At 36.5% G+C, this 14,380-nt stretch overlaps 1 protein-coding gene and 1 long non-coding RNA gene across 2 annotated transcripts; both read left to right on the top strand.

The window, feature by feature from the left end:
- Positions 1-1,158: 1,158 nt before the first annotated feature.
- On the top strand, positions 1,159-2,061 carry LOC144551894 (uncharacterized). Its single transcript, XM_078299993.1, has one exon. The coding sequence runs from the start codon at positions 1,159-1,161 to the stop codon at positions 2,059-2,061; it is 903 nt and encodes a 300-aa protein (XP_078156119.1).
- A 941-nt stretch (positions 2,062-3,002) lies between these two features.
- LOC144551816 (uncharacterized) lies at positions 3,003-4,691 on the top strand. The gene is made up of 3 exons (XR_013510879.1): positions 3,003-3,134; positions 3,787-3,839; positions 4,604-4,691. It is a non-coding gene; the product is annotated as an uncharacterized LOC144551816 (long non-coding RNA).
- Positions 4,692-14,380: the final 9,689 nt, after the last annotated feature.

Here is a 14,380-nt window from a genome sequence, read left to right as displayed (position 1 = left end):
ATATATATTAAGCGTACTATTTAGCGACTAAAGTAAATAAGAAATTATGAATTGAATAGGTCTAAATTTATTAAAGTATTCCACTAAATATCGGGTTAATGATTTGATTTCACTGGTCATTAATATACTAATATTAGTGTAAATATACTTGACTTTTTAGATCAAATTTTCAGGTTAAAATTAGACTTTAATTTAGTGATCAGGTAAGAAATTTAATTAATTTGATTAATTATGGCCCAAGATATTTTTCTTTTACTTTCATCACCGTATATAATATGGGAAATAAATAATTCCCAATCTAACTTTTAACTAGTTACTATATATGTTCTTTTGTCCTCATCATTTTTTTTCGTGAGGCGCATTAAATTCTTAATTCTTGAGCTACTTGATCATTAAAGAAAGGAAACAAAATATATTAAGTTTATTACCGAACAAATGGAATTTCGGACATTGGTGGGTCAAATCTTTTTAATAAAATTCTCCCGTTTTGCATTAATATTTAATACACACTTTGAATGTAGTGTAGATTATGATAAACACTATGGTACCTGTACAGTCCAAAAAAAAAAAAATGCAATGTCAACTTTTGGCATGCAAAAGACTATAAATTTTAAAGTTAAGCTTCTATAAAAAAAAAACTATTTACAATTTAATTTTTTACTCATTGCTTTAGAATATTACTGAGATAAACTTGCTTTTAAGCTAATATTACTCGGTCATTGTGCAATTTACAATTTTAATCAATAATAGATGGAATAATTGGAATAAATTCTTGATTGATCATAAACGTACTAAGATATCTTATTTTTATTATTTTGTTATATATTCAAAAAAAAAAAAATTTTATTAGCGTGACATATAGAAAATTTTGTAATTTGTATGTATATGCTATTTTCCTTTATGATCCATTTTTTATTTATTTTCTACATACAATATTGACATCTTTGGATATTAAGTTCTTTTGTTAATTTATTTTTATAAAACAATTATAAATCATCAATCTTATCTTATAAAACTATATAAATGGTGAGAGGACGCCTCAGAACCTGAATCAATGCTAACAATAGAGAAACCGTCCCACCCACTATCGATGCCCAAGCTGAAGCCAATCACTTGCAGACCCTCTTACAAGGTCTTGAGAGAGTCGCTCGAATTGCCATGGAATCAGAACAGAGAAGACATCGAGAAGTAGACCCATTCTTTCATCTCTACCGCTTATTCAATTCTCTTCATCCCCCAACGTTCGATGGGACAGGGGATTTTGCAGTTGCCGAAAATTGGATCGCCAATATCAAGGACAAATTCCAAATTCTTCGGGCCCCAGAGGAAAATAGAGTGGAACTAGCCACCCAACTTTTTGAAGGACACGCTCGATTCTGGTGGCAAGAAGCGAAGCGTCAGACCATAGGACCCGTGAATTGGGTAGAGTTTGAGAGACTATTTGAAGGAAGGTATATGGATATAAGGTCACGAGAACTACTTCGCCAGAAGTTCACTAGTCTTAAGCAGGGAATCGATTGTGTGACGGAATACAATTCCAAATTCGAAAACCTAATGAGGTACGCTCCTGACATTGTCCAAGATGAATTCCGCTTGAGGCAACAATACCTTGGTGGTCTAAACCCTCGCCTTGCCCAATTGATCGACATACCAGGAGTAGACAAGTTGCCTGATCTCATGTTGCGGGCTACTACAGCAGATTCCTATGAGACACACTTTAGTCAACTAAGCGGTGTTAGAAATATTAGACTAAGGACGGAGGATACTCCAAGGTCAACTCCAATTCGGTGTAATAACATCGGCTTGAGAACCAACTACTACCCCAACGAGAAACCTTGGTGCAACCATTGCCATAAACCTCACTTGAAAGAGCAATGCAGCTACGCCAATGGATTGTGTCACATATGTCTCAAATCGGGACATTTCGCTAGAGAATGTCCATACAAGCCTCCTCAAAGCAACATAATTCCGAATCGAGGAAACATGAGGCTAAGGACCACTAACAGGAGTAACTACACCAGAGTAACAACACCAGAATTTCACCAACTTGAGTTTAATTAGACTGGCGCAGCAAAAGCGTAGTGAAAATAGTTATGATGTTATATTTGAATTTTGAGGACAAAATTCATTTCTGAAGAGGGGAGGAATGTAGCATTTAGTCACAGTCAATAAAAGTAATTACGATTAGTGTTTGAATTTTGAGGACAAAATTCTTTTTAAGGGGGGAAGGATGTAATATTCCGTTACATCGATTATTATTTTTATACCGATAAATTTAGGAACAAATAATAATTATATAGATGTCTTGAGTTAGGATCACACGTGTGATTGTCCCTATAGAAAATATTGTAGGAACTCTCACAAAAATTCAAGTTGTAATTTTCAGATGGACAACTGTTAGTATTTCGATCACAGATCACTCATATCAATTCGGATTGGAATGAAATTTAATACCTCAAAATATAACTTCATGATCTACAACTTTCGTGTAGAAGACTATCCTAAATTCCAAACGTAGGATTCTCCATAAAATTATAAAGTCAGTAAATATTTCAGTTCGGAGACTTCAGACCTTTATCGATCATTTTTATCTTTTCTCCTCACTGGAAATTAGGATTAAGGTGAAACTAATTGCATTAGAACCGTAACAGAAAAACTTACAACTCTTACATTTTAACTTTCTTCAAATTTCGAACTTATAATTCCAGTTATTTCAATCTTAGAAGACAAACATTAAAACAAAATTCTGTCATGAGCTCAAACCCGAATTTACAACATGTTGGTCCACTAAACTCAAGCCCAAAAATCACAAATCATCTTCTAAACCTAACCCTACCTTATATAAAGCCTCTCCACAGCCACCCCCCTTCTTTTCCCTAACCCTAGCCGCCACAGCACCCTTTCCCTCATCATTTCGGATCTAAACCCCTGCTGGACCCAAACCGGCCAGCCAACTTCCGAAGAGAACCACCACCTGTACGTCCGGATTTTGGAGAAGCAATCAACACGAGAGTTGTAGTGCTCGGCGTTACGGAACCGTGAGCGCTGGAATCATCCCAATCGGAGTCTCGACTGATGAGAACCGTCCAAAACAGTGACTGCTGCGCCTACCTTTCCTAAACTGCAAATTTCAAGTAATAAATTTATTCTTAGATTATAATAGTTCATGAATAAGTACATCTAATTATATTCTGAATTTTTATTTACTCTTAAGAATTTCTGAAATTATATTTAAAAGAAATATGAAAACTTTATTTTTAATGTATTGAGTTTATTATTCATATTATCCGAGATCATATAATTAATTTGATAGAGATTAATTTCTTTAAGTTTAATAAAAGTCTGGCAATTTCTTTATTTACAAATATTATTTTTAAATTATATTATAATCTGAAATCTTTGTTTATTAATATAATTTTCTTATTTATTATATTCTCTTTATTTAATTGGATTTTTTTTTTATTATATCTAACCAAACTTTTGGTCATGTTAAGGATTAAGGTACCAAGAGCAAGTCAATTATTTTATTTATAATTTCTTTCATTCTTGTAAAACTAGATAGAGATCATGTATCAAAGTATTTTAAACCGAATTTAATTTGTCATGATTTCTTAAAAAAAATATATATAATATCTAATATGAGAGTTGATCGAAACAGTCAAATTAAGATCCTTGATAATTCTCTTAAATATAAGTAAACTAGAATTATTGACATATAATTAAAGGTTTTTACGAAATTAGAATTTAATTCAAACATTATTAATTAAATGTATGTTTATGTTTTAGATTCGATATTTAAAGCAATGTAAGAGATGATTAGGGATTCACTCAGATATCAGGTGCGGGTTTCCTAGACTTTATAAAACTATTTTACTTTCCTATTGTCATTCAACTGCTTGTTATTGTTGCATTAGTTGGATTTATGCATGTTGTTTTCGAACCATTCGTATGACTTAAGTAGACACAAATAAATTGCATGAAATGATAGGATTCATATATTGACCAATGGACTTGCATGAATAGGATGTATTGAGCATGGCATGAACAATGTGATTAAATAAATGTGTTTTTGAGAATGAACGAATATGGTAATTGAACAAGGGCCAATATGCTTGCATATTGGGATGTATACATTGGGTCTAGTGTTCGACTGGACCCCTCGATAACGTGACTGTAGGCGAAAGCGGTCCTGTCACGGGTCTAACCCTAGCGTCTGGCGGGAGTTACGCGGTTAGGGCGACAGCCCCCAGCGTCAGGCGGGAGTTCCGCGGTTGGGTTGGCGGTTTCTTTCGGCGTCGGGCGGGAGTTCCGCGGTCGAAGAAACAAGGAAATTAAGTGGTTTCTTCCGGCGTCGGGCGGGCGTTCCGCGGTCGGAGAAACAAGGAAAATAAGAAAATGAACAAGATTAACGGACTTTTCTTAAAGTAAATGAACGAAGTAAGTAACGATAATGCATTGCATTAGAAGAAGCATACACATTTTATTTTTGTATTTTCATATTTGTAAATATAAGTAAAGGTTTTATAAGCTCTGGGCTGGAACTGAATCCCGCACTGAGAGAAGGTTCGATCTCTCACCCGTTCCACTTTTATGTGGGTTCCAGGTACTGAAGAAGGAGGGTTCGAGCAAGGACAAGAGTGAGATTAAGCGGAAAGACCCATGATTGATAAATTGCCACATGTTATTTAGTTTTTGTTTCCATAATTCTATATTGATACATTGAGTCGGCATGGCAGTGTGGTGTTACTAGCCATGTCGACCGTGATCGTTTGTGAAAATTCTTTTGCTTATGAAATAAATGTGGCTTTATTTATATTTTTATTGATAATGTATGTGATGTGCATACGCCTTACGTAGAAATACGTGGCGGGTTGTCCCGGGGTGTGACAGTGACACAGGAATACAGGTTGTACAGACTTATGTACGGGTCATATCAGACAGATCCGGAAACATAACTGTTTTGGAAACAAATCCAGAAAGAAGGAAGATCGGTCCAGAGGCTACATAGACGGGAATTCTTGCACCTGGAGGAGGATTCTGAATCGGAGGAGCATATTCTAGGGTTTGGACTTGGTGGCTAAGCTTAGAGACAAAGTTGAGAAGCGAAAGACGTGAGTTTTCGACGGATCTTCTTAGTACTTCGGGTTTTGTCATGGTTGTTTCTTTTATTATTTCTTTTACTTGTTTTGGAACTATGTTTGAGTAGTTTTCTTTGTTTCTAGAGTTAAGATATATTCGAATGTTTTATTTTGCATGAAAGTTATTGAATTCTTGTGTTGAAATTTGTGTTTGATTGATTGTGTTTGATTTTAATTGCTTAAATTAAGTTGTTTGATTTTTATTTGTTTGTCACTAGATGCATGATCACATCTAAAGCGCATTCTCCCCTTTAAAATCTCTCAACCAAAACTAAGTGCAAGAGGTAGGTTTAGTGATCCGAAAGTTGAACATTTTCTCTTATCGACAGATAAGAGAATACCTTTAGAATACCAATCAACCAACTTGGTAATTCGGACCAACACGAAAGTCGAAGTCTAGAATCCGAAGAGGGTAAATATTGCAACTCCATACCAAGTTTTATGAACCAATATACGAGAGTTGAGGTTTAGAAATGTTAGGTCTGGTCAGTAGAACCCTACACGAACGAACAACACAAGGAAACAACAACTGGTGCATTAACTCGAAGTCAGTACGGGTCGGATAGGAAGCTATACGACCCGTACAGGGAGCTGTACGACCCATATCAGGGAGCTGTACGACCCGTATCAGGGACTGAGAGGCAGAACTGAGATGAGTCTGAAACCTTGGAAACGCCTTTTATTAATTGATTTAAACCAAGCTATTTACTTTCTCATATTTAATCATTGCTATTGAATTATTTAGGAAATTTAAACAACCAAACCAACTTTTTTTCACTTCTAGTACCTAACTGATTTAAGTAGAGTCCGGTTTAGATTTGAACCATCCCTGTGATCGATACCCGACAATATACTATTCGATAGGACTGTGCACTTGCAGTCTAAACCGAAGAGCGTGTTTAATGTTAAAAGGTACAGCTTGCTGTACTGAAACTTTGTAGCATACTTTTGTGTGAACAGAGGCATACGTGGATTCGAAGTTCGAAGAGATGTTTAACATATACATGTGTTTTTTAATCTTTATTATTTATAATATAAACATTATTTGTCCACTAATTTTTTTGAATTTTTAAATAGTTTCACTTCCAGGAGCACTAGCAGTGGTGGATTGATAGCAGATTTCTAGTCGGAGATCGAACCATAAATAACAAGCGAGATAGTGACATATATATCAATGCTCAACGAAAATTAACATGGACTTGACGTCATGACATGGTGGAGGAGGCATCAAAGGGCCTTTCCAACACTGGCGATGATGGCCCGCGACGTATTTGCCGTGCCCGTGTCAACCGTCCCTTCCGAAAGTTATTTTAGTTCGGCGAACAGGATCCTATCCGATAAACGCAGTAAGTTGGGTGCAAATGGTATAGGAATCAGAACTTCTAGATAGGTAGTGTCGGTATAAATTTCTAACCTCTTTTAATCTTTATGGTTATTTTTTAAATTATAAATTTCTAAACATTTCAATTTGTTTTAAAATTATTCATTTTAAAGAAGAATTACTAACAAAAAAAAAGTTAGAACTCCGCCTATGTTATTTTACATAGCCGGTCCCAAGCCCGGAATAAAGGAGGAGGGTAACTTTTATTTTTTAATCTATTGCTTTAAAATAATTCATAATTATTTTTAAAGTAATTGATTTAAGAAATTTTTTATTTATATTTTATTGTTTTAAAGTAATTGATTTAAGATTTTTTTATTTATATTTTATTTAACCTATTGAAAATAAATGAACGTTTACAAAATATATTATCAATTTAAAATGAACGTTTAGAAAATATATTATCAATTTAAAATGTAAACGAAAATTTTTGAGATATAAATAAATTATGAAACTATATAATTAGAATGAGAATTTGAAAATAAAATAAAATGACTCGTGTAAAGAAATAAATAAATACATTTGTACTTAGCCGAATAAACATACAAATTTTCGCAAGAATAATTTTTATATATAAGTTACAAATTTTATTTATGTAGGAATTATAAAGATGTGACTTGATAATTTTATGTATATATATATATATATATATGAGTTAGGCTGGGGTGCTATGGATAGCATAGTGGCCTCCCGTGCTACGGCTCAATATTCAAGTTTTCAAAATCCAAACGGTCGATCCGAACCGTTCATTGTTTAATCCATATTGAAATGTGCTTGGAGACCAAATTTTACATTTTTTGGAATTTTTTTGCTATTTATTAAGATGGTTTAAAAATCGCTTTTTTTATTAAAATTCTGCACCACTGGAAAACAGCGATTTCAAACCATCTTAATAAATAGCAAAAAAATTCCAAAAAATGTAAAATTTGGTCTCCAAGCACATTTCAATATGGATTAAACAATGAACGGTTCGGATCGACCGTTTGGATTTTGAAAACTTGAATATTGAGCCGTAGCACGGGAGGCCACTATGCTATCCATAGCACCCCAGCCTAACTCTATATATATATATATATATATATATATATATATATATATATAGGGTCCGGCTAATTTGCTGCCGGCAGCATTTTAGCCGGAGGTGCTGCCCCCTTTTTTTTATTTTTTGAGGTCCAAACAACAAATCCAAACCAGTAGATGTTTAATCTATATTATAATCTACTTGGAGATCAAATTTTACATTTGTTGGAATTTTTTTACTATTTATGAAGCTGGTTTGAAAACCGCTGTTTTCAGTAAATTTCTGCAGGATTGAAATCAACGGTTTTCAAACCATCTTAATAAATAGTAAAGAAATCCCAAAAAATGTAAAATTTGGTCTCCAAGTAGATTATAATATAGATTAAACATCTAACGGTTTGAATTTGTTGTTTGGACATCAAAAAATAAAAAAAAGGGCAGCATCTCCGGCTAAAATGTTGCCCGACCTTGAACTATTCAGATTTTAAAAGTCGAATTATAAACACGTAATAATATTTATACGACACTGTTAAAAAAACATAAAAAAACAGAATCGGACCGCCCTGCCCCTCAAGGGTACAACGGGCACGGGTATAGGATTGGCAGGGCACGGTTTTTGAAAAAAAAAACGGGATGCCCGGCTCAAGATACCCGTCTACCAGTGATACCCGTGCCCGACCTTCGCCCTGCCCCTACCCAAGAGCAATACCCTACATACAAGTACTAGTCACTTTTCCATTTATGGGAAATGAAGCGACTAATATACTTAATTCTATTGCAGTTAATTTCTTTGTGGACAATTAGACCCTGTTCGGCCGCGTTACTGTTTCCATGAATTTTTTTTTCTCACAGGAACAGTTTTTTTCAGTTCAATTCCTGTGCCCATGTCCATTCCTAATTGGAGGCCGAACAAGGCCTTAATGTTCCAATAAGGGTGGGTTTACAAAAACAATGAAGCGCAGGGTATCCCGTTTCCCAAGGCGCAACCAATGGGGGTAGGGTATACTCCACTCTATGGGAAGCTGACGACTGGGCCACGAGTGGAGGTCTAGAGAAGAATTATTTTCCTTTCTTTGCCTACTACAAGGATTGTGACATGACGGATATAAGAAGATGCATTACGAATTAATCCTAATAACAATTGGTGGGAGCGACCCGCTTACCGCCAACTCAACCCTCAACAAGCCCGGTTGTAAATATATCTGAACCGTCTGATCAGCTTTGAGATTCATGTAAATTAAATCCGCACTAAAATTAAAAACCCTTATGTTTTAGACGGGAGGCTGGATGGACTCCGTTTATAATCGGACGACTGATATCTATTAAATCAAAAGATGCTCTTTTGAGTTTTAATGCAAACGATGCGGACTCTTGGGAATCCATATCCTCTCAGGTATTGCAGAGGATCACCCTCACTTTAGGATTTGAGATTAAATTTCAACTAGTTTGGGATTCGGGTTACAATAAGGAGCTGTATTTTTGGACTTTGAGATTCGTGCCAAGTTAAAAAGAACGGTCCAGATCTAGTAATTGTAAAAGATTCCCTTATCATGTATTGGAGAGCATGTGAATTTGACTCTTGGTCTAAGTGCAGGCGTAGATATTGATATTGTTAACTCAAATATTTCATGGAAACTCTTTAGATATGCAAAGCACGAATCTCTCTCTCTCTCTATTTTTTTTTCTTTTTTTTTCTTTTGAACTAGAACCTTTTGTTTACAGCAGTAAATAACAATATGAAATTGCCGGACGGATAAAATATCACCAAGACACCAAATGATTAATTAAAAATAATCAAGCATAATTACTTATAATTAGAAATAATCGGTTTTTTAAACACTGCCAATGACGGTTTGATCACCATCAATGACTAATTGACCAATTAATCAATTTAAACGAATGTTTTTTACAACACTGGTTTTTAGAAGTTATCAGGAAAATATAAGATATTTATTAAAAAAATTAAATTTTACACTGATCACTACTAGAATTCACTCTTTTTTCATGCTCCCGAAAATGACTTTTTCCAAGATATTACCCTTGAAAAAAGCCCAAAAATCGCCATTTTCAAGAGCTACCCTTGAAAATACTACCGTTGATAATACCCTCCTTGGAAATAGTCAGTATTTCCAAGGGGACCGTTGAAAATACTCTTTTCTAGCTTTTTTCAAGAGACTGCCCTTGGAAAAAGGGCCGTTGGAAATACTTTCAAATTTGGCCACTGTCTACATTATTTTCAAGGGAAGCATCGTGGAGCCCACCAGATTATTTTCAAGGGGAGCATCGTGGAGCCCACCATATTATTTTTAAGGGGAGGGAACATGGGTCCCACTTGAACATTTCCAAGGGTGACACCCCTAGGACCCACTTGAGTATTTTCAAGGGCAGTTTATGGAGGACCCACCCCAGCAAATTCATGGCCAACAAAAGTGGGCCCCACCTGGTCAGATGTTGGTGCTATTATTTTAATGGGTCCGTACATGTTTTCCATGGATATACCCCTGAAAATACTAGCCTCCTATTTTTGGTACCATAATGCTTTCATTGGACAATCCTCCCGGTACCAACCCAATATTCATTTACAATCCCCAATTCACATTCAAACTGAGAACACATCTTACAAATCGATAAAAAATACATTGAGAAAAGAGATTGCAAAGCATTTAATAAGCATAATCATTAACATAGCATAATCAACACATTGTATCAAAATAAGGTGGAAAACCCTTTACAACACACTATTGTGTGCTTGAACATTGCTAATATAAACAAAATATACACACTATGCTATGAGTTCACAAAAATTCACATAATAAGTTACGCAAGACCCATTCACCTTGCGGATATGCTATACCTTGTAAATTCAAAAAAATCTAAACTTTCTGACACACTATAAGGCATGGTTCAGTTTGAAGGTAAATTGGCCCACCATTCGTCACCCCTTGCAATTTCTCCATTTCCAAGTGGAGCTTGATTCAATAGTGCTTGAAACGAGTCTCTCTGATTTGGTTGCATTGGAAAAGGAAGACCCTATGTATTACCAATTACCACATATATAGAGACAGCATGTTATATTTATTAGAGATTTTGCATGTACACCCTCAAAATAATTAATTTTTCAATTTAAGCATTGGGATCATTAATTGTACCTGAAAAGTAGGCAAACTCCTAGTTACACCTTGCTAAGTTCTAGAAATGTTCGGTTGAGCCTAAGTTTAACAATGCACAATGTATAATGTTATTGTACCTTTATTACCAATGCTTTGCTAGAAAACCACAACAGTGTCAGAATACGCCATATGATAATTGCAGAAATACCAAATGAGTTCATAGGTTAATGGTGGTACCTGAGTAGTAGGCAAATTCCCAATGACACCTTGCTCAGTTCCAGAACTGTTAACTTGAGCCTAAGTTTCACAATTCGAAAGGTTTAATGTTAGTATACATCCACAACAGTAGCAAATAAGCCTTACACAGCTTGCAACACTAATACATGAGTTGTAAATAATGCATATGATAGTTGCATAAATGCAAAAATGAGTCTGTTTAATGACTGGTAAGGCAAACATGCAACTGTGATGTGTAGGATGTGACTTGTTAATGCTTTAATTCAGGTTCGTTAGAACTGTGATGTGCAGGATGTGATCTTGTTAATGTTTTAAAATGCTATGGTTGAAACTGATAATTGTAGGATGTGTTTAATTTATGCATGTTGTGCTTTATCAATGTAGTGTACTTTGATTTCTAAGGATCTGTACATCTGCACAAAGTATGCATGTTGTGCTTTGTGCATTTATTTAATGAGGCTTTTGGTTGTGGATTAATCATGGAAATTGTTGGTGTGTAATAAATCAAAATTTATGCGTACAATGGGTACGCAAACAACAATATATATTTTATCCAACAATTACATGGCACTATTTTCGTTGGAATACCGACGGAAATAAGTGCAACTATCTATCAGAACCTTCTCGCCTATCTATTGCAACTATCTGTTGTCCATTCTCTCTTTGTGTGAAAACCTTGTCGCCGTTCTCAGCTTGCGAATGAAAACCCATCGCCTCTAATCCTATTTAGGTCGCCGTTCTGTGAGACCTGATAAAACCCCATCGCCATTTCTCTCTTCACGTGAACTTCCGATCACCCTCTCCCACCATCTTACCTTCTGTTGTGGTCTCATCCTCTTTGGTTACTGCATTTAGGTAGGTAACACTCACTCTATCTCCACTCTCAATCATTTCAAGAGAAAAAAAAGAGGAAATAAGGAAACAAATCTGTTTTTCTAGGACTAGAAAATAAACATTTGTGAATTTTTCCATTGTGACAGTAACTTGAATTTTTCTACTGTGACAGTAGGTTGCAATCCATGCACCAGTGAGCCATTTTAATGAATCAAACAATATAAAGTACTCATTTTAGAATACCATAACAGTATCAATGGTGAAACTACTCACTGTTTTGTGAAGAATCAAAACCTCAACCCTAGTAAAATATATACCCACCGTCATGTGAATCAAACACCAAGCCTTCATGTCACTCTCTATGTTATTGTACAGTTATTTAATGAACTTGAATTAATTTTTCAAGGTTACATCGAATGGCCACTGATAGGGGATGGATGTACAATGGCCGATCAAATACGGGAGGAACTCTTCAACCCGAATTCATGGCAGGTGTTGACGAATTCATCGCTTCTACTTTGACCTATCCTTCTGTTGTGAGTGTTGATGCAAGTGGAAATAAATGTATCCCATGTCCGTGTGAAAGATGTGACAATCTATACAACAAGGATATAGAAACCGTTCAGCTGCATCTTTATCAACATGGTTTTTGCAGTGTATATGATGTTTGGTACAAACACGGGGAGCCACATCCGAATTCAGTTAACAACCAACCTCAAAGTCCACCACCATCGAATAATGCCGATGATCGAATAAGTGACATGGTGAGGGATGCTGCTGGTCAAGAATTCAATTGGAATGAGGAGGAACCGGCTGGAGCGGCTAAGCAATTCTTCGACATGATGGCAGCATCAAAAAAACCACTATGGAAGTTTAACGCAACGGGTGAAATGAAATGCGAAAAACACACCGTATTGTCGGTTGTGTCACGTACCATGGCTGTCAAGTCTAAACACCAGATGAGCCAAAAGGCATTTAATGATGTGTTGGAAGTCATGAAGGAAACGCTTCCGCCGGGTGAAGAAATGCCCGAAAATTGGTACCAAGCGAGGCGATTGGCTGATGGATTGGGCATGGAGGCTCAGAAAATAGATGTATGCCCCAACTTTTGCATGCTATATTACAGTGAGGATAACAAGAAGAAGACACGGTGTGATGTATGTCTCGAACCAAGGTATAAGCCTCCCGGACCTAATAAAAAGGCTAAGCCTGTTGCATAAAAGCAAGTTCGCTATCTACCTATCACACCACGAATGCAAAGGATGTACATGACTGCATCATCTGCGAATAATATGAGATGGCACAAGGAAGGTGTGCGTCATAAAGCACCGATGATGGAGCACCCGGCGGATGCCGAGGCTTGGAAGTATTTTGCTGAAAAACATCCCACCTTCGCAGATGAGGTTAGAAATGCTTGGTTGGGGCTCACAACGGATGGATTCATGCCGTTCAACTCGAGTGCAGCTCCATATTCGTGTTGGCCGGTATTTGTTTTTCCGTATAACCTACCACCTGGGATGATAATGAAAGAGGAGAGCATGTTCCTCGCGCTACTCATTCCGGGACCAAAGCATCCGGGCCGGGATATTGATATATGTCTCGAACCTTTAATCGACGAATTGAACCGTTTGTGGTTAACTGGAGCATATACATGGGATGGGTATAAAAAGAGAATTTTCAAATGCATGCACAACTACTTTGGACGGTGAGTGATTACCCGGCTTATGAGATGCTATGTGGTTGGGATACAAAAGGCTGGTTGGGGTGTTTTTATTGCATGGAGAAGACAAAAGCTTTTCAACTTCAGTATGGTGGAAAAGCAACTTGGTTCGATGGTACAAGGTGCATGTTACCTCGGGATCACCCATTCCGTCGAGATAAGAAGAATTTCATAAAAGGTAGAGTCGAGAATGATCCGCCACCACCGAGATTGACGGGAGAGCAGCTGCTCGACATAGTGAGTTTGATCTCGCCTATTAAATGGGGTAAAGATGCACCATTATTTCAGATTGAGGGTTATGGTGTTACCCACCATTGGCAAAAGAAGAGTATCTTTTGGAGTTTACCCTATTGGAAAGACAATTTGTTGCAACACAATTTGGATGTGATGCATTTGGAGAAGAATTTCACTGAAAACTTGCTATACATGCTTTTAAGCATAGGTGGCAGAACCAAGGATAATGAAAAAGCAAGGAAAGATTTGGCTATATATTGTGATCGTCCCACCCAGCACCTAATCCCGGTGGATGGCCACCCGGGAAAGATGCATAAACCAAAGGCCCCCTTCGCACTCTCTCCATCTGATAAGGTGATTGTTTTAAAATGGCTCAAGGATGTAGTAAGATTTCCAGATGGCTACGCATCCAATTGGTCAAGGTTGGTTAATCTAAACACTAACACCTTTGTTGGACTTAAAAGTCATGATCTACACGTGTTCATGGAGCGCCTCCTCCCCGTCGCATTTCGAGACTTTGTCCCGGATGCTGTATGGGATGTTTTATGTGAGATTTTAGCCTTCTTTAGAGAGATTTGTGCGAAGGAAATTGATCCAAACCGTCTTGCGACATTAGAAGATGATTTCATTGTCACAATGTGCAAGGCGGAAAAAAATTTCCCACCGGGTTTCTTCAAATTCATGGAGCATCTTGCGTTGCATGTAG

Source organism: Carex rostrata, chromosome 3 (genome assembly GCF_964058835.1).
Source record: "Carex rostrata chromosome 3, lpCarRost1.2, whole genome shotgun sequence".
NCBI lineage: Eukaryota > Viridiplantae > Streptophyta > Magnoliopsida > Poales > Cyperaceae > Carex > Carex rostrata.
The sequence above is the reverse complement of the archived record's forward strand: the minus strand, read 5'-3'. Positions and strand labels throughout refer to the sequence as shown.

Coding starts and splice junctions, on each gene's coding strand:
- LOC144551894 (XM_078299993.1), top strand. CDS start 1,159: ATGGAATCAGAACAGAGAAGACATCGAGAAGTAGACCCATTCTTTCAT.